General features: G+C 37.9%; 1 protein-coding gene across 2 annotated transcripts; it reads right to left on the minus strand.

Annotated features, from left to right (window-relative positions):
• Positions 1-9,313: 9,313 nt before the first annotated feature.
• LOC108678986 (serine/arginine repetitive matrix protein 5) lies at positions 9,314-18,628 on the minus strand. Of its 2 annotated transcripts, XM_047883275.1 has the most exons (9): positions 18,499-18,628; positions 17,564-17,628; positions 16,964-17,180; positions 16,111-16,256; positions 15,386-15,621; positions 13,753-13,910; positions 11,962-12,075; positions 10,504-11,449; positions 9,314-10,455 (listed from the first exon to the last, which is right to left on the minus strand). In XM_047883275.1, exons 1-9 carry the CDS (start codon positions 18,577-18,579, stop codon positions 10,292-10,294), a joined length of 2,127 nt encoding a protein of 708 aa, XP_047739231.1. In that variant the 5' UTR covers positions 18,580-18,628; the 3' UTR covers positions 9,314-10,291. The 2 variants fall into 2 exon arrangements, with proteins under 2 accessions (XP_047739231.1, XP_018022974.1); XM_018167485.2 differs by having other exon boundaries at positions 9,314-11,449.
• Positions 18,629-19,090: the final 462 nt, after the last annotated feature.

The raw sequence follows: 19,090 nt of genomic DNA on the forward strand, positions 1-19,090 counted from the left end.
CCCGACAGGTTATCACCTCCCACCACCCGACAGGTTATCACCTCCCACCACCCGACAGGTTATCACCTCCCACCACCCGACAGGTTATCACCTCCCACCACCCCGACAGGTTATCACCTCCCACCACCCGACAGGTTATCACCTCCCACCACCCGACAGGTTATCACCTCCCACCACCCGACAGGTTATCACCTCCCACCACCCCGACAGGTTATCACCTCCCACCACCCGACAGGTTATCACCTCCCACCACCCGACAGGTTATCACCTCCCACCACCCCAACAGGTTATCACCTCCCATCACCCGACAGGTTATCACCTCCCACCACCCCGACAGGTTATCACCTCCCACCACCCCGACAGGTTATCACCTCCCGCCACCCGACAGGTTATCACCTCCCGCCACCCGACAGGTTATCACCCGACACCCGTCAATTTTTTTCCGTGTCGGCCAACGGCCCAACGGACGATCAAATCTCAGCGGCTCACAGGGCCTCACAAGCAGCGTTCACTCAGAAATATTGATGGGTCATATTGTCCAAATAGTGACACGCAATCACGTCCTTTTCCCGGGCCAAACTGGGTCAAGATGATATACATAAGGGCAAAAAGAATCGCTATTTGAACAACTCTCATTAATTTCTTTTACGGGCTTGCGAGCTCAAACTAAACTTCGTTAAATGTATAATTTTACTACTATATTGTAATTTGCTTAATTAGTTAATCATTATTGTTGCATAATCAATAATATTTTATTTATTATTTACTTATTAATACATTTTCATTATTAATAATTAATAATAAAATATACTAACTGTTAAATAATTTTGTAAGATTTACGTGACGTTGACAGTAATATTATATTTAATTGAGAGGCGCAGCTGATTTATTGACTATAAGACTAAATGTTAACCATAAAATATTCTTAACTATTCGCGTGGTCCGAAATTCCCGCTTTATTCGACTTAGTGGCCATTCTTAATGCGAAACCGAAATTCGTGCTGAGATATAGAGGCGTATTAATTAATGTTCTCTAAAAGATTGAACATTATTAGTTTTAAAATTAGTTGATATAAGTAATTCATTCATTACGATGAATTCATATAGAACGTTTGATGATAACAACATTCGAAGCAAGCATTTTAAGGACGTAAATTTATCGTTGAAATGCACGTGTAAAAAGTTCAGCCGTGAGCGGCCTGTTATCTTGACCCATTCAATAGAACAAACGACCGTCCATAATATTTATAAGAAGGTGAATGGCGTTCAATAACTTGTAATTTCATAATAAGAGGCTATGGCCACAACAAGTCTTCCAAGCGCAGTGGATTCAGTCTTTATGTCTGCACTCAAGCGCAGTCTGTATGTACAAGCAGCCATTCACACGCAGTCTGCTCCAGTAGCCATAAACACGCGAAAATGTCTGGCCCAGATTCGCGAAGACGTATACTAAGAAAAATAACGTGTTAATTGTCCAAATAAAGACACACTTTCTTAGCTACTGCGCGAGCACGTATATCGCCCAAACTGATAAGCCTTTTTTTCAAGTAAAATTTGATCAGTTAGGCACACACGATAGTAAAGATTGTGTCACTCTGTAGGCATATGGGTGTTCATTTCTTTGAGTGTACGATAATTATGCTTCCAAGCTCTAAAGTGCATCAGAAGGCCCATTTATTGGCAATCAAAATCCATCATCCAAAAATCCGTGACGACTAATCACTGTCTAATCGCTTACGGACGCACAGAATTTACTGGCAATGATACAATAACTGTCACAATTTAATGACTTCACCTCTTACGCTTCGCAATTTTCCACCGCAAAATGAGATATCGTTATAATACACGTCAAGTTAAGAGTGCGTTTAAAGTTTAAGGAAAATCCACATGAAAACAAACATTGCTGCATGTTGCCTACATAACGCAGATCCGGTATAATCTTAAAGATCAGGAAGCCTTCTCTGAATTGCTTCTAATTATACGAAAACTTAATGCATCGGCACTTTTCCTGAATTTCCTGTCAGTTATAGCGCATAAAACTGTGGCAGCCTTGCCTTCCAGAAAGATCGTCTTGTTGCGGTGCATGCACTCACAGAAATTGTTGAGACTTTGTCCAAATGTTGAGGCACTTGCTATACTGGAGTGGGTCATCCTGACCCAGTTTGGCTCGGCAGAATGATGTTTCAGTGCTATGTCCGCTTTTTTCTCGCGCTGTGGAAAGGAAATATTGTCGTATATAAATATTGGCCATATTATCGCTATTTGGACAATGTGACCCAAATATTTTTCAGAGCGCATTGAGCTTCTAGCTTCAGCGTTAAAATGCAACCTGAGGAACAATGGATGATTTTTACTGAATAAATTCTCTTTATGGCACGCATGCTCTTTAAAATATGGCGCTACAAAAATACACGTGCGTTCGATAAGAAGCTGCAATTTAAAGCTACCTTGTTTCTGTCCATCAGCAACAAGCCAAAGTTCCAGTAAACCCAGCAATTTCGAAGGAAATCGTTAGACATCGTAATGACTAATGTTATTGGAAACTTAAAACGAGCGTAAACTTTTAAATAAATGCGCAAATAACACGAAGATTATCCATCCTACTTTATCACAATTTAAGAACATTGGTCCACACGGAATTCAATAATGACTTAACTAAAACTTTTCGCTATCAAATTAAAAAAAAAACATGTTTCTTACAATTTTATGTAGTAATACAAAACTTCACTTCAGTTAAACCTGCATCAGCTCCCCCTCTTCATAGCCATTATCTGATTACATAAAAATATTTACCCTGCAAATTTTTTATTTTCATATAATTAGTTATAATATGAAAACTTGAATCGCAAGTTCACCAAGAGTTTAAAAATAATAGAAAAAAAGACAAGTTAATTCACCATATATTTAAAGAAAACGTGTCATACATATTCATACAAGACGTATCATACATATTCATCCAAGACGTATCATACACATTCATACAGGACGTATCATACATATTCATACAGGACGTATCATACATATTCATACAAGACGTATTATACATATTCATACAAGACGTATCACACATAATCATACAAGACGTATCATACATATTCATACAAGACATATCATGCATAATCATACAAGACATATCATACATATTCATCCAAGACATATCATACATATTCATACAAGACGTATCATACATATTCATCCAAGACATATCATACATATTCATACAAGACGTATCATACATATTCATACAAGACGTATCACACATAATCATACAAGACGTATCATACATATTCATACAAGACGTATCATACATATTCATCCAAGACATATCATACATATACATAATAGACATATCATACATATTGTTCTCATATAATCTCAATTTATGAGTGTAGTACGGCTCTGGTCTCCGAAGAGTTTTTATTGAAGAAATTCATTGCTTCACTTGGCGCAATTTTTGCTTTGAATTTGTTGACCACTATTACACTCAGAGAAATGAGAGAAATGTGGTTTAAATTCCGATGCACTTTTACCATGTGTGAGTCACTCTGACCAAGTTTGCCCCTGGGAAAAATGTGTATTAGTGCTACTTGCGGAATGTGTGTAACTATTTGGACAGTATGGCCCATTCATTCTTCTGAGTGAATTATATCAACCTCATTTGCAAACAAAATTTCATTCTATAGAATTTATAATAGATGAAATTGTATCTAATTTCTGTGATATTTCTGAGGTGTAAATAAATTCTGGAATGATCAACGGCTTCGTGAAGACGTCACTCTGGAAAATTAAAGTTTCATTTTGTCCAAATAGTGACACGCTTTCTTACCCACAGCGCGAGCAAAGGGCGGACGTAGCACTGATATGCTAATTACCGAGTCAAACTGGGTCAAGATGACCCACACCATGGGGAGAAAATGCACCGTTACTTGGACAGAGTCTCACTTATTTCTGTGAGTGCCGGCAACATGGCGTAACTTGAGTAGCATCGATCATGTGTCATCGCCGTGCCTTTATTTAGGCTAAGGAAAAGAACTTTTTATCAAGCCTTTTATTTATTGTGATTATTTTACCTTCTATTTATGAGACTGTAATTAAATAATGAATAGAGAATACATACAAGAAGTTAATTCATTTCGTTCATTCCTAGTTCAGTAATTCAAGCGCACCAATTCAATGCTGGCACTCTTGGTTCGCATCTTGATTATTTCAGCAATATTTTTATATTTAATTAATATTTAGTTATTATCTTTATTATGAGTCGTATTTAAAAAATCAGAGGCCATCGTAACAACAATTAATCTTTAATTTAAAAGTTTATTAAAAATTTTAATTGCACGGCAAGCCTGCTAAGTTGCTGGTATAGCCCAGATGTTATAAGAACATGTAACCGGAGTGAAAAAAATCTTATTTTAGATTATTGTTGTGATTTGAACCTCAATGAAAATCTCGATAATAAGATTAGTATCACTTTAATCGCTTATTTGATCCTATAATTTCCTTCAACCTATCACCACTATAGGCTGCGTATAATATACACCACCAGGCTGCGTATAATATACACCACCAGGCTGCGTATAATATACACCACCAGGCATGCGTATAATATACACCACTATAGTATGCGTATAATAAGCATGTAACTCGCCGATGATATAAAATTATGATTTTATTTTGCGTTCACATCTCGTATTAATTTCCCAATTTTCTGGAGCCATTTAAAATTGCCTTACATCGTCGAAATAATTAAGAACACTCAAGAAGTAATTATACTCACACTCAGGAACCGCTAAATGGTTTAGCATTAATTATTAAATTAGATTATATTAATTAATTCAATTAATAAATTAGATTTTATTTCAACGATATCTCACTTGTTCTAAATTGAATGTATATAGGCTTCATCGCAATTCAGGATGATAAAGAAACCTCAATTTACGATGAAATGTAATTCATTTCACCTTAAAATTTAACTAATGAGTAATTTTTTAATTTATTCGCACTTCATTGCCGTTAATGAAATGTTTTAATTTTGTGCGCTTTAGTTTTTTGTGAGTTTTTTTTTTTGTGAAAAAATTCATGAGAGCAACAGCTTAGCGTATGTTCAGTGAGCACTCAAAACAATCGTTGTGCCGTATTGTCCAAATAGTCACATACTACTTACTGCGCGAAGCACTGATACACCCTTTTGCCGTGTCAGGATGACCCACATCCACGATGCAAAAAGTACATCGCTATTTTTACAAAGTGACACTCATTTGTTTGAGTGAGTATGTGTGTTGGACGGATATAAGGTAGCAGAAGGCTGCACGTTTCTCAATAATAAATATTACAAGGAGAATATTTCTGTAATTCATAATTGAATTCTGAATTTTACAATATTCAGAGCGAGTTGAGGTGTGTAGTTCACGCATACAGCGAGTCAAAAATTTAGAGGAAAATGAATGTAGATTAAGAATAATTAATGAATCATATTGTCTAAATAATGACTTTTTTATTGTCCTCCACAACACGTGCTTTCAGTTTATACAGAAACCGATTAGGAAATCGTGTATTCAAATCCTACTATGGAAAATATATGTAACATACAATATTCAACAGTATAATTTTAACAGAAGATGGGGCTGGTTTCTGATTACGTTTTGTGGTTGGTATAGTTAATGCAATCGACATTTTTTATCGTATTTGAATTTTAATTAAATATTTTCTAATAAAACTTAAACTTGAACTCCCAGCGACTGTACGAGTTGTAGTTTTCGGGAAAATTTCAGTGAAACTTCCAGCCTCTTGACTTTTATTGAATGCCCGAATATCATCAATTTCAGTATCATCAATAGCAGCTTCAAATATCATCAATTACAATATCATTAGAACAAGTATCATCGACAAGAATCATCTCCATAATTTATAAATTAAAGTAAGTAATTGATTGGAGGTAAATTAAAGTTAATTAAAATAAGTAATTAACTAAAGAGATAAATTAAAGTTCAGAGATAAATTAATTTAATTCGAAAAAATATCTTACGTTTGCGCAACGACAAGAACCCGACCGATGCGGGACGCTCACATTGCGCGGTGTTATCACAACACTCAGAAAAATGAGTGAAATTGTCCTAATAGCGATGCACTTTTTGGCCTTAGGTGAATCACCCTGACCCAGTTTACCCTGGCAATAAGGCGTATCAGGGCTACGTGCAGAAAGTGTGTCACTATTTAGACAGTATGACCCATCATTTTTTTCTGTGTGAGCTGTCGTATAATTAAAATACAATTGCGATCGAATTCTTTGCCGGAGTATCAAACTTGAAACCAAGCAAGGACAAATGAAAAGAATACGGCACACAGAGAAATGAGTGAGAAATTGTCCAGATATCGATGCGCTTTTATCTCTTAGTGTGGGTCAATCTGTTCAACTAAACAAAAGGGTGTACCAGTGCTACGTGCACTAAATGTCACTATTTTGACAGTATATCACATTCATTTTTAGCGCATTTTCTCATTTATGGAAAAAATGCACTATTGTGCTGGCCATGTCCGTCCGTCCGTCTGTCTTTCCGTCTGTCCGTCCGTGACCTCAAGTTTTCGTCGACGAGAAAATGCGCTCTCTGTCATTCACTGCAGTGAGTACTGAGTTATATTTTTTTTAGTGTAAGCTGCCATAACCTCACTTATTTCGCTATTACCTCGCAGGACGCCAAAGCATCGTATCAATATATTTAACTGAAATTAACTGCAAATTGTTGCCTACGGAACAACCAAATGAACACATTATAAACTTGGCCGAGTAAGCGCTGTAGAACAGCAACGAAACCGCCCCTTACACTTAGGAAAATTGATGGATCACGCTGTCCGTTTAGTGACAAACTCTCTCACCCATAGCAAGAGCGGCGATCGGACGTAGCACTGACGGACCAAATTGAGTCAGAATGACCCACATAAGCGAAAGAAACGCATAGTCATTTGGACAAAATCTCACTCATCTTTCCGAGTGTAGGGAACCATCGCTTGATACATTCAAGCGACAACCCACGCAGAGAAATGAGTGAGGCTTTGTCCAAATAGCGATACACTTTGCCCCACGTTTGAGTCATCCTAATCCTGTTTGTCCCGGCAATTAAGAGGGCATATCTGAGCTAAGTGCAGAAAGTGTGTCAGCATTTGGACAATAGAGCTCATCAATTTTTCTGAATGGCCGTTTTTATCTCCTGTTTTCTCTCAATTTCTCCAACTTGTGTACATTCAAAATTGTTATTATTCGCTTGATATATTAATATTTATTATTATTATTATTAAAGAGCAGGTCATAACGTGCCCTCGACGTTCTATTAAAGCAAGGCTCACCATAATCTCTTCGTAAAATAATAATAATAATACTTATAATGTTCCGCTGAGTAGAACCATCACAGCATTTCAGTTTACAGGCGTTTGCATGTGTCATAAATAAAAGATAGGTCGTAATCATTACCAGTTAGCATATGTATATGTACAGTATGTATGAGTCAAACATGTATGTCTTCAACAAATTTCATCTCAATTTTCATGTAAAAATTCCTATTGCCTGAACATGAAGTTTTGTGCTTCAAATTAGCTAGACAAAATACATAAGGTTTTATATTAATTATAATTTAAATACCATTTTAAAATTGAAGGAAATCAACGAATAAATAAATGTTCCCGAAACAAGCAAATGGAAATAACACGGCAGGCACACGTGCAGAAAATTGTGTCAGTATTTAGACAATATGACCCACTCACTGTTCTGAGTGATATCTTGGGGTAAAATATGAGAGCGAGAGAGCCAGCAGAACTGTAGGATGGAACAGCCTTCAAGGAAGATTCTCCGAGAAATACGCCTTAAAATTAAATAAAAAACGCATAAAAGAATAATGATAAAGTATTATTGTGCTCGCAGACGAAGAATTTACGATAGAAATACTCTAGACGAAATCAAGAATTGAAGAAAGTAATAAAAGAAATCTCAAATCAATAAGTTGTTACATTGAAATCATCAATATTAAACCTTTGTGAACAGGTAAGTTATCCGTCATCAATGGTATTCCTACCTAAACGCCCGGCACCCGTGAGTTACCAACTAGATACAGAAGAGACCAGCTACCGCCATTAGATAGAGAGATAAGCCACTGGGCACTATAATCAATCACTATACTGTGGTGGTGCAGTGGTGAGAGACTCCGTCTCCCGCACCCAGCTCCCGGGTTCGAGTCCCACTGAGGACAACAAATTCTTCCGGGAAAGCTCATGGTCAACTCAGCCATTCATCCAACTCTGGTTGATAAATGAGTACCTGGCTTGTCCAGGGTGTTGTGTAATGCAAAAATGGTGCTGTGCAAAAATGGTTCTGTGTAAAAATGGTTCTGGCAGGTCAGCGAGCTAGTGATGGTCGTAGAACTACCAGTGGTACTGAGTGCCCGGAAAAACTGACCTATCACCCCCCCTCCCTTACCTAGTCGCCACTACCAGGATAGGCGATTACAAACACATAATCAATCTGTTGTCACGATAATCGACCAGCTATGACGATAATTAATCAATTAAGACGATAATCAATCAGTTATAACGATAATCTATCAGTTATAAGATAATCTATCAGTTGTGACGTGACGATCATCAATCAGTTGTGAAGATAATAAATATGTTGTGACGCTAATCAATCAGTTATGGATGAGCTCAGCTGGATGGTGAAGGCTGAATTACAGCAATTTCGAGCTCTCTGCTCGAGTTGTAGGCAAGAAACAAGAGTCACTATTTGGACAATATGATCCATTCATTTTTATGACTCTCTAATATTATAATATTAGATGTAAAATATGAGCATGCAAATTTAACTCATGTAAAAAATATCTAATTATGTCCACATTATAAAATTTACCAAAAAAACTCGAGGGCAACGTAAGATTAATGCAATACACTGAGCCAAAGCAAAAATGTTAAAAAGTAGAACATCATAATGAAAATTATTAAAAATTCGGATCGAGTTAAAGTTCTCTTCGGATGCCTATTTCCGGACTGAATTAAGTATTTGAGAAGAAATAATTATATATTAATTAATTAATTACACGAGACGACGACGCGGTAGAAACCACAACCTAGTTAGGGTAATTCATCAAGATGCACTCAGAGAAATGAGAGACATATTGTCCAAATTACGATGCAGCTTTCGCTCGTGAATGTGTGTCATCCTGACCCAGTTAGGCCACGCAAAAGGGATTATCAGCGCTATGTACGCTTCATGGTTGTGCTATTAGTAAGAACGTGTGTCAATATTTGGACAATATGATGCATTAATGTTTTTAAAAGTAACATAGATCCGTAACATTAATCTGAAACTCCAGAAAACTAGAAATCATTACCAAAAACCTCCACTTTCGTGACAATTATGTTTGAGATGGTCGTCTCACAATAGGACAGTGATAAGTAACACAGTAAGGAAGTATCTAAACCTAATAAGTAAAATGTTATCACGAGTCTTTCAACGAGACTGTGCAAAAATTCTTGGCAATCCATACTAAGGTCTCAAAAATAGTACAAACGTCAAGATTTAAAAAATCAATAAATCTGAACGGCCTTCAACTTGAGACGAATTACTTGCATCGGTCTTCACAACACCAGGTCTTTGTGTCCAAATTTGCAGTGTACGGATGCCCGTTCAAGTTCACAACGGATTAAGAATTTATGGCTAGGCTTTAATAATGCTGAAAACAAATCCAAAAATAGCCTTCAAATTTGGGCATTAGTTATATGAACTGTAGTTGGAATTTCTCAAAAGCAAGACAAGAGTAAAATTGTAGCCCAAATCCCAACAGAACGCGATTATAAACACACGAAATGTCAGGGAGCGCATAATTCCACACGATGGAAATCTGAGGTTTCACTGGACACAAAAGAAACCTTCAACTTACACGGCTTGTATTTCCAGTGAAATTACAAGCCGATAATCATGTTCTAATAAGACAATGTTAAGATTTATGTACAAGCTTAACTTGGTTTAAAAACGAGGGAATCAACGCTGTGAATCCAAGCCTTATCTATAGCGAGCCAGTGGCAAAAAGTTACAAAACTTCTAAATTCTGACACTTTAAATACATTTTCGAGCGCAATTTTTAATGTAATCTAATCTTAGTTTTAATAATGTATATGCGGATAATTCACTTAGTGCGCCGCATTCCTGCCCGACCACCGGTTGTTCAGACTCATTCCCGCCCGATCAGCAGTTAGTCTAACTTGTTCGGCCCCGACCACCGGTTGGTTAGACTCATTCAGCCCCGACCCCCAGTTATTCCGACTCATTCCCGCCTGATGACGCAGACTCTTCACTATTTTTTTCTCGATCGGGACTTGATGCCCGAGAACCATTGGGGCTTGCATCTCGAGACCCGTTAGGACTTGTGCCTCGAGACCTATCAGGGCTTGTGCCTCGAGACCTATCAGGGCTTGTGCCTCGAGACCTATCAGGGCTTGTGCCTCGAGACCTATCAGGGCTTGTACCTCGAGATCTGTCTCGACTGGCACCGCGAGACTCGTTGACACTGTCCTCACGAGACTGATCAGGGCTTGTACCACGAGATCTATTGGCACTTGAGGCACGAGACCGACCAGGACTTGCTTCTCGGGACTGGGGGCTTGACTCTCGAGACCGATTGGAGCTGGCATCTCGAGACTGAGCACTTGACGCACGAGATCGGTCAGGAGTTCGGTCAGCACTCGTGGCTCGTGAACGATCGTAGCTCGAGTTGCGAGACTGGCGAGAAGACTCATCGACTGGAGACTTGGGTCTCGACCTAGAGCGAGACTCGCAATCAGCAGGACTTGCAGATCTCGAAGGAGGAGACTTGGCTCGACGAGGACTGGCTGATCCTGAAGGTTTGACGGGGCTTCTTGATTCAGACCGAGACGAAGACCTAGTACGAGACCTAGACCTCGATTTCGACTTTGATCGCGATCTCGACTTTGATCTAGATCGTGATTTAGACCTGGACTTCGATTTTGACCTAGATCTTGACTTTGATCTGGAAGGCGATATCGATCTAGATTTTCTAGAATCATTTTTGGGACTACCGGACCTAGAGCGACTTGCCGACCGAGAAACTTGACCACCGTTTCTATTGGGGCTCTCACTTTTACCTTCCACGTCATCCTCGTCGTCGATTACATTTTTGGTTATCCTCTTCTTTGGCTTTTCGCTCTTTTCCTCAGGCTCTTCTTCCTCTCCTCCCGTTGCTCTTTTCTTCTTGTCCTGCTGAGACGTGACTCCATTCTCCCCCAGCTTCCTGGAGTTAGGGGCGCCTCCAGGAATAGAGTTTGGAGTTCTTGGAGTCGTTGCTGCCAAAATGCCCGTAATGTTGGCCAGGGCAGCGTTGGCTGTTTCTTTTCGGCTCTGAGCGACCAATTTGGCCCGACCTTTGGTCAGCTGAGCGATTTCACGATTCTGGTCCTGCTCAAACGAATTAATTTTAAATATATTTAAAAAAAAATGAAAATTCATTTTAAAAATTAGCATTCAAGCTTTTCAAAGTTGAAGATGTATGGAACGTTCAAACTAAGATCAATTGTCAGTTGGGGTTGAAGATATATGAAGCCTTAACTTGACACCGCGACTACGGGTATAAATAAACTTTTTGACCAAACTAAATGTTTTCACAGCTGCTTCAGTATCATTCAAGTTTCAGGTAACGGTGAGATAATTTTCGTCAATAATCACGAGCCATCAGGAGAACATGATATTCGATCATAGTAACATGATATGCGTCATTATGCGATCGTAGTAACATGATATGCGATCATAGTAACATGATATTCGATCATAGTAACATGATAAGCGATCATAGAAACAAGATATGCGATCATAGTAACATGATATTCGGTCATAGTAACATGATATTCGATCATTGTAACATGATATGCGATCATGGAAACAAGAACATATATAGAAGACAAAAGCAAAACCTTTATTTTGAGCTGCAGCATCGTTATGCGCGACCCGAGCTCCCGGTCTGAGATTTGCTGTTTCTTTCGTAGTTCCTGAGAGTCGGTGAAATGCGAAGCCTTCAGCTCCGTCATCTGAAAATTACATTCATAATTTGTACAAAAAATATGAGAGGTGGATTCTGTTTATTCTATAGTCACGTCAAAGTTCATTAAAAAAATGTAACTCAGTACTCATTGCAGTGAGTGACAGAGAGCGCATTTTCTCGTCGACGAAAACGTGAAGTCACGGACAGACAGACGGACAGACAGACGGATATGGCGAGCACAATAGTGCATTTTTTTCTAAATGAGAAAATGCGCTAAAAAGAAAGACAACAATGAAACTGTTCCAAGGTAGCTGTTCATTGTATCGCGATACACGTGTAATAATTTCATATCCACTGAGAATCTTGCAAACGCGTCACAATATCCATAAGCGGGTTGACTGCTACCACGCTGTAACATACGAGTTAGAGTCGAACTTCATCTTTATGTACATTGAATCTTCTTATCACTCTTACCACTGGTCGTACTATTTAAACTCGCCGGACTACGTGCACTGTCCGGTACACGTAGCGGCCGAATTCTCGTCTGTGATTGTTGGGTTTAGCTTGAAAAAAATTGCGTGAAAGTAATTTGCTAACGGAGTTGAGAACTCTTAACTATTTCTGATAGTAAGGCTCTATATCTCTGCCACGACTTTGATTTAAACTTCAAAGCAACGGGCAGTTTGTAGGCAGCCAATGAATGGCCAGCTCTAGGGTCATGCTGTCCATATCTTGACACACTTTCTTACACAGGGGCCATACTTTCAAAACTCGCTAAGTGGGCGTAAATACTAACGCTATATTTTCTTGTCTATGATTGGTGGATTTTTCTTGAAAGTCTGTCAATGATTGGCTGATGAACTTACGATCACTTATCCTAACTCATTTCTCTGGGTGCAGGTCGGTCGGTCGTCGTAGTTATTAGCTTCAGAAGGTCAATGCAAGATGATGGTTTTCCATTAAATGGGAAATGGCGCGCAATTGCGTAACTAACACGTTAAGTGTAGCACGACCCACCACGGTTGCCAGATGGCCTTAAAACGGCCAAGTCAGCCGACAAAAAATGCTTATTATTCAATATTTACTAGTAAATTCGTAAGTTCCGATGTGCAAAAATTAAATTTTCCTTTCATTCGTACTTTTTAAAATATTAGAAGGAAGTGCGCCATCATAAATTTTTCCCGGCTAATGCAATTAAAAATATAAATAGAGGAATTTGTCCAGTAAAAAAAAACCTGCAACACACCGGTGGGTTGTGCCGCACTCAACGTGTTACGTTACTGCAAAGACTCTATACAGGCCAGCAAATGTGTGACCAAGCAGGCTTGGTCCTTAGCCAACAAGGTCTGGCCCTTAGCTGATGACCTCAGCTTACCTGACGATCCTTGGTCAGCAAGGTCTGGTCCTTAGCTGACGACCTAAGCTCACCTGACGGTCCTTAGCCAGCAAGGCCTGGTCCTTAGCTGCCTGGTCCTTAGCTGCCTGGTCCTTAGCTGACGACGTCAGCTCACCTGACGGTCCTTGGCCAACAAGGTCTGGTCCTTAGCTGACGACCTAAGCTCACCTGACGGTCCTTGGCCAGCAAGGCCTGGTCCTTAGCTGACGACCTAAGCTCACCTGACGGTCTTTGGCTAGCAAGGCCTGGTCCTTAGCTGACGACCTAAGCTTACCTGACGGTCTTTGGCTAGCAAGGCCTGGTCCTTAGCTGACGACCTAAGCTCACCTGACGATCCTTGGCCAGCAAGGCCTGGTCCTTAGCTGCTAACTGCTTCTTCAGACCAACAATTTGCTCCCTAAGTTGAGTGATGATCACGAGATGATCGGCAACGTTGGGATCGCTGTCGCTGCGGTGGTGGTGGTGGTGAACGCCAGCGCCGCTACCTGCAAGGACGCTCGTAGTTACTGACAAATGCATGGTCAGGATAGCTTTTAGAATTATTATAAGAAGTACAATTGAAGACGTCAAAGAGGTTTCTGATGCAATGAAGGCCATAATTACTCTGCTGTCTAGATAAAGTTTGGGAGAAATTGTTATCAGAAGGGAGTTTATTGAAGAAGTTAAAGTTAGGTTTTTAGTGCAATGTTGGCCATAATTACTCTGCTGTCTAGATAAAGTATGGCAAAAATCGTTATAAGAAGGGAATTTTATTGAAGCCGTTAAAAAGTTATTTCAAAGCCATGTTTCTTGTATGCCCCACGAAACGAGACAAAATGGTTGTTAGTTTTTTTACAATGAAAATCAAGACTCTATTGATAGCTTAATTAATATAGGTATTAATTATTAATATACTGATAATTAATCTATCCTTAAAGCTCAAAATTTGTTACAATATCACTAACAAGTAACACGGTTAAGATCTTTACAATGCAGGTACTCTTCGGACGATATGATGTATATAATGTACACAGGTTATAACCAGCACATAAATAAGTCTAGCTAAATAAGTCTAACTGCGTCCTGACAAGTCCCACGGCGTTGACCTAATAAAGACATCAACATTTAGTGATAATGATCCATCATCAAATATCCCTTTGAGCTTGAAATAACATTCTATCAGCAATCATCCGTTCTTATCAGTAATATTGATCCATCAAATCTATATGTGACTTCATGACCTGAAATAGTGATCTATCATCAATCACTTCTGGGTTAAAATTGCAATCAATGAATGATAATAACCAATTTCTTCAAAACCTGCAGAAGCAATCCATCACGGAAAATTTCATCACTTTAAGATGCAACCAATCAACACTCAACATTTCAGGATCTAAAATATATATACGATTTTAGATCCTGATCCTAATCATTTAATCAAGATTATTTTTAAGGGTTTAAAACCACAACAAAGTCAAAATCAATTTGAACTAATACTGCTGATAGAAACGAAAAAGTGGATAACATATTGAATGAATTAATAATTAATCTTATAACTTCTCGAGTTTATTTAAGTCTGTAGCTTTTGAAATTTTTCTTCATTAAAATGATCGGTGTTAATATATTTTGTTGAAATATATTTGGTAAATAAGAATAAAGCCTTCCGTTACCACAAACATTAATTCATGATCGTAAGGAACGACTGAATAAAAATAATTAATAAAATAAGTAATAATAAACAAACAACAAATACAAATAAATGAACCGCGTGTCTTCCTAGCCAAACTCTTTGCCTATTAAACTGTGTTCAAGTGTCCGATTTGTAGCCTTTCTGGAAATGTATAAAGAAACATTAATTACAGACTTGCATTTATACAACCCTAAGTCTTTATTCTTTAGTATTAATATAACCGTAAGAATTTAATTCTTGTATTAATGCAACATAATAATTTAATACGAGAATTTATAATACCCAGCGTACCATGAGGGGCACCAGCGGGTGTGGGTCCGGCCCTACGGGCCACTTTAGCCGGGGGCTGTTCCGGGTCTATGAGGCCTATCTTAGAAACGTCAGGCCTGTTGGGCCGTTTGTTGTGCCCACTCATACGGGCCGAGTGGCCCCCACTCGAGTGGCCGCCTGAGTGGTGGAGGAACTGAGACCCACCACCGCCGCCGCCGCTCCCACCGCCTGAGTGATGGCGGGATTGATGTCGGGATCTGATGAAGGAAAATCATGAGAAATACGCGAACTGGAACAATATCAGAACTAAGAAATTCCTTGTAGAGATATCTTCTAAATTAACCCTACAAAAATTCCTCTAAACGCTCACTACAAAATCCTATATATGCTCCCTAAAAATTAGTGCTCCCTAAATATGTTTAAGCTCCCTGAAAAATATGCTTCCTAAATTCTTTAAATTCGCAAGCAATGAACAGAGACAAGAACCTGGCGTTACTTCAGTGAACCGAGAGAGGAAACAACCTAAGTCAATCAAGTTTGAATGCAATCCTCGTATTGGACTTTAACCTTTTTAACACAAACGTGACCTGCCCTAGTGATAGTCAAGCCCACTTTTCTTTATTATGACCCACACCTCCTTATCATGACTCATTTACTCTCATCATGACCCACACCCCCTTATCATGACTCATTTACTCTCATCATGACCCACACCTCCTTATCATGACCAACTTATGACAACCCACCCCTCCTTGTCAGCCCGGCTGCTGGAGTGGCTAGACCTGCTGTTGAGCTTGACGTGCGAGTGTCTGGCAGGATCTGTCACCTTCGTCTTGGCGAGCGCACGGCGGTAGGAGAGCGTGCACAGCCAGCACAGCAGCTTCCCATCAACCTGGGCATAAAAGTGAGTCGAAAATGGATACGAGTGAGTCAAGAGCTTGCCCTCAATCTGAGCACAAGGTGATAAAGGTGAGTCAATAGTGATGCACAGCTGATGGTAAAGCAAACATGTCAGTTGGCAATAAAAGGCAAAAAATTTCGAAGATAAATATGGTACTTCAGATTACAGGATAACAAAATTTATGAGATGTACAATTTGATTAGAATCACATACAATAACTAAATACAATAAAAACATGGAATTACCAACAAGTTCACACACCAGAATCAAATACAATACCTACATATCAAATTGCAAGCATTGATGTTGAACCCACAACAAATTTCCCTACTACATAGTGGATGAGCATAAACTTTTAAATTCATTTATGAGTCCTATGAGTAGAGCAGTAAAGTTCCATGAATACCAGCATCATCATATATACATAGACAGTGAATACTAGGTATTCTTCTGTCCCTACAGCTCATTGATGCATAGGTCCTATAATATAGCTTATTATTCATCAAAATATGCCATTATAAGGCTTTTTAACCATGATATAGCTTATCATCTATCATGGTATATCACAATATAGCTTTTCATAAGCCACAAAGAACAATACTAGTACAGCTCTTCATATACGGTATACCATAATACAAGGCTATAATATATCGTATTATAGCTTATCATAAACTGACAGTACAGTAGACAAAACATACCTTCCTCTTGTCCTCATCTTTGCGGTCAAAGGCACACTTTTGCTTGCACTGGTCACAGGTGAGAGGAGGCCCGTACTTCCTCTCAGCATTGGCACAGCGCTGACACTTGGACCCGATGAATGCAGCGATGATGTTGCAGTAGTCGCAGGCAGACGGCTTGCCACATTGCTTCACCATCGACTCACATTTCTTACAGATGGCCACAGTGCTAGACTTGCTGAGATTTATAATAGGTTGTAAATTTAATAAGGCTTCAATGACAAATAGTAATTTATGATTAATTAGTTAAGATTTAAGACAAATAATTAAATTTTCAAAACAATATAGCAACATATTTTTAGTATGAATAAACAGAAGTCTGAATAAAAATTATATGTAGGTAGTTAATATAAAGAGATAAATTTTACAGAAATTTTTAGTTACAATTTGATCAAATTTTGTACCCACTAGATTTTATGAAAATTGTTTCCATTTAGTCCAGAAAATTCAGTCAATGTTCAATTTGTTGGTTTAGGACAACCCAACAAATTCAACGTTCAATTTGTTGATTTAGTACAACAAACTAGCTAGCCAGTCAGTGCCATGCCTGTACTCCCTCACCTCTCCTGCTGAAATTCACTCCTGCAGTAGGTGCATTTAACCATGGGGAAAGAGCCACGGCATTCCTGTAATGAAATTAGAGTTATTAATAAATCAGATAAATGAAAAATATGCTTTAAATTTCAATTAACCATGGGGAAAGAGCAATGCAATTAAATTAAAGTTATAAATAAATATATCAGATAATTGAAAAATTATGATTCAAATTTCAATTAACCATGAGGAAAGAGCCACGGCATTCCTGTAATTAACATGTTGACATTCGATTGCTTCATCTTGTACTATTATTTCATTTTTTTTACTTTTTTTAAGCAGGGTTGCCAGACAGTCATTTTTTCCGGACAAATTCTGTGATTTAGTTTTTCTCAATTGCGTTGGCCGGCTGAAATTTATGATAGGGGTACTTCCTAATTAAATTTTATATACCGTACTGCAAAAAGAAAATAAATGGAATTTTCAGAGCTTAACCTACATATAAACTAGTATACCTTGAATTATCGGCCTTTTTTGTTATTGACGCATATGTCAATACGTAGTCAACGCGTATTGACGCATATGTCAATACGTAGTCAACGTGTTAAATTAGAGTTATAAATATATTTAATAATTGAAAAATTATGCTTTAAATTTCAATTACCCATGGGGAAAGTCATGGTGTTTCTGTAATGAAATTAGAGTTCTAAATAAATCAGATAATTGAAAATTATGCTTTATATTTCAGCCAAAAAAAATCCAACAAAATTCTGCATCTTGTGTAGCAAGCAATCAAAAAATAAATGCAAAGGAAATAAATAACAAATTTAAGCCTAGTCTCCCCAAAATATTAGGATACATAAAAAATATATCCTTGTAAAAACACTCAGGTATATACTATGTATAAATAAATATTTAGTAAAATTTCTTCATTAATTTAATATTTTTCACCACACACTAACCTTGCAAAGCTGCTGCCCTTGTGACAGTTCATCAAATGGGTGCCTGCTGAAGCATTTCGAGCAAGCAAACAGAGCCGACATAATTAAAAAGAGTTTCTTTTAAAAATTCAGATGAATAGGTTAAAATCCTGAAAAATGTTTAAATGAGTCTGTTAAATTTTGAATATTTTATTCCTAAATTATATTATTAATAAATACTCTATTAATAATAATAAAGATAATATATTCATAAATAATCATATGGTATAGTATTAAATTATTCAAAAATAAACTATTAAAGGAGATACTTCAAAGATCATATTCAGTAAAATTGTAATTTTGAGAAATGTAAATTTTCTTTTGAAAATGAGATTTTCAAAAGAATCAGGATTATTCTAACCTTGAATGAAATTAGTATTACGGTTGTGATCTTTCAGAAAAATAAAAAAATATATATGTAATATCATATCAAATTGTCTCTAAAGTGAAGAGAATTATTTTGCTGGTATTTCTAAGGCAAGATTCTATGCAAAACTCATTAGAGTTTGAATACCAATTGATTCAACAGATTAGCAATAGAGTCATGGCTCAAAAATTAAACTCACAGATTGGA

Source organism: Hyalella azteca, unplaced genomic scaffold (assembly GCF_000764305.2).
Source record: "Hyalella azteca isolate HAZT.00-mixed unplaced genomic scaffold, Hazt_2.0.2 contig1623, whole genome shotgun sequence".
Classification (NCBI taxonomy): Eukaryota; Metazoa; Arthropoda; class Malacostraca; order Amphipoda; family Hyalellidae; genus Hyalella; species Hyalella azteca.

What these genes read in the sequence shown, in the direction of transcription:
- LOC108678986 (XM_018167485.2), bottom strand. Translation starts at nt 18,579, where the DNA reads ATGTCGGCTCTGTTTGCTTGCTCGAAATGCTTCAGCAGGCACCCATTT. An exon ending in AAGGGCAGCAGCTTTGCAAG is followed by an intron (nt 17,629 to 18,498) that starts GTTAGTGTGTGG and finishes ATTTCATTACAG; the next exon opens with GAATGCCGTGGCTCTTTCCC. An exon ending in ACCCGCTGGTGCCCCTCATG is followed by an intron (nt 13,911 to 15,385) that starts GTACGCTGGGTA and finishes GCGTCCTTGCAG; the next exon opens with GTAGCGGCGCTGGCGTTCAC.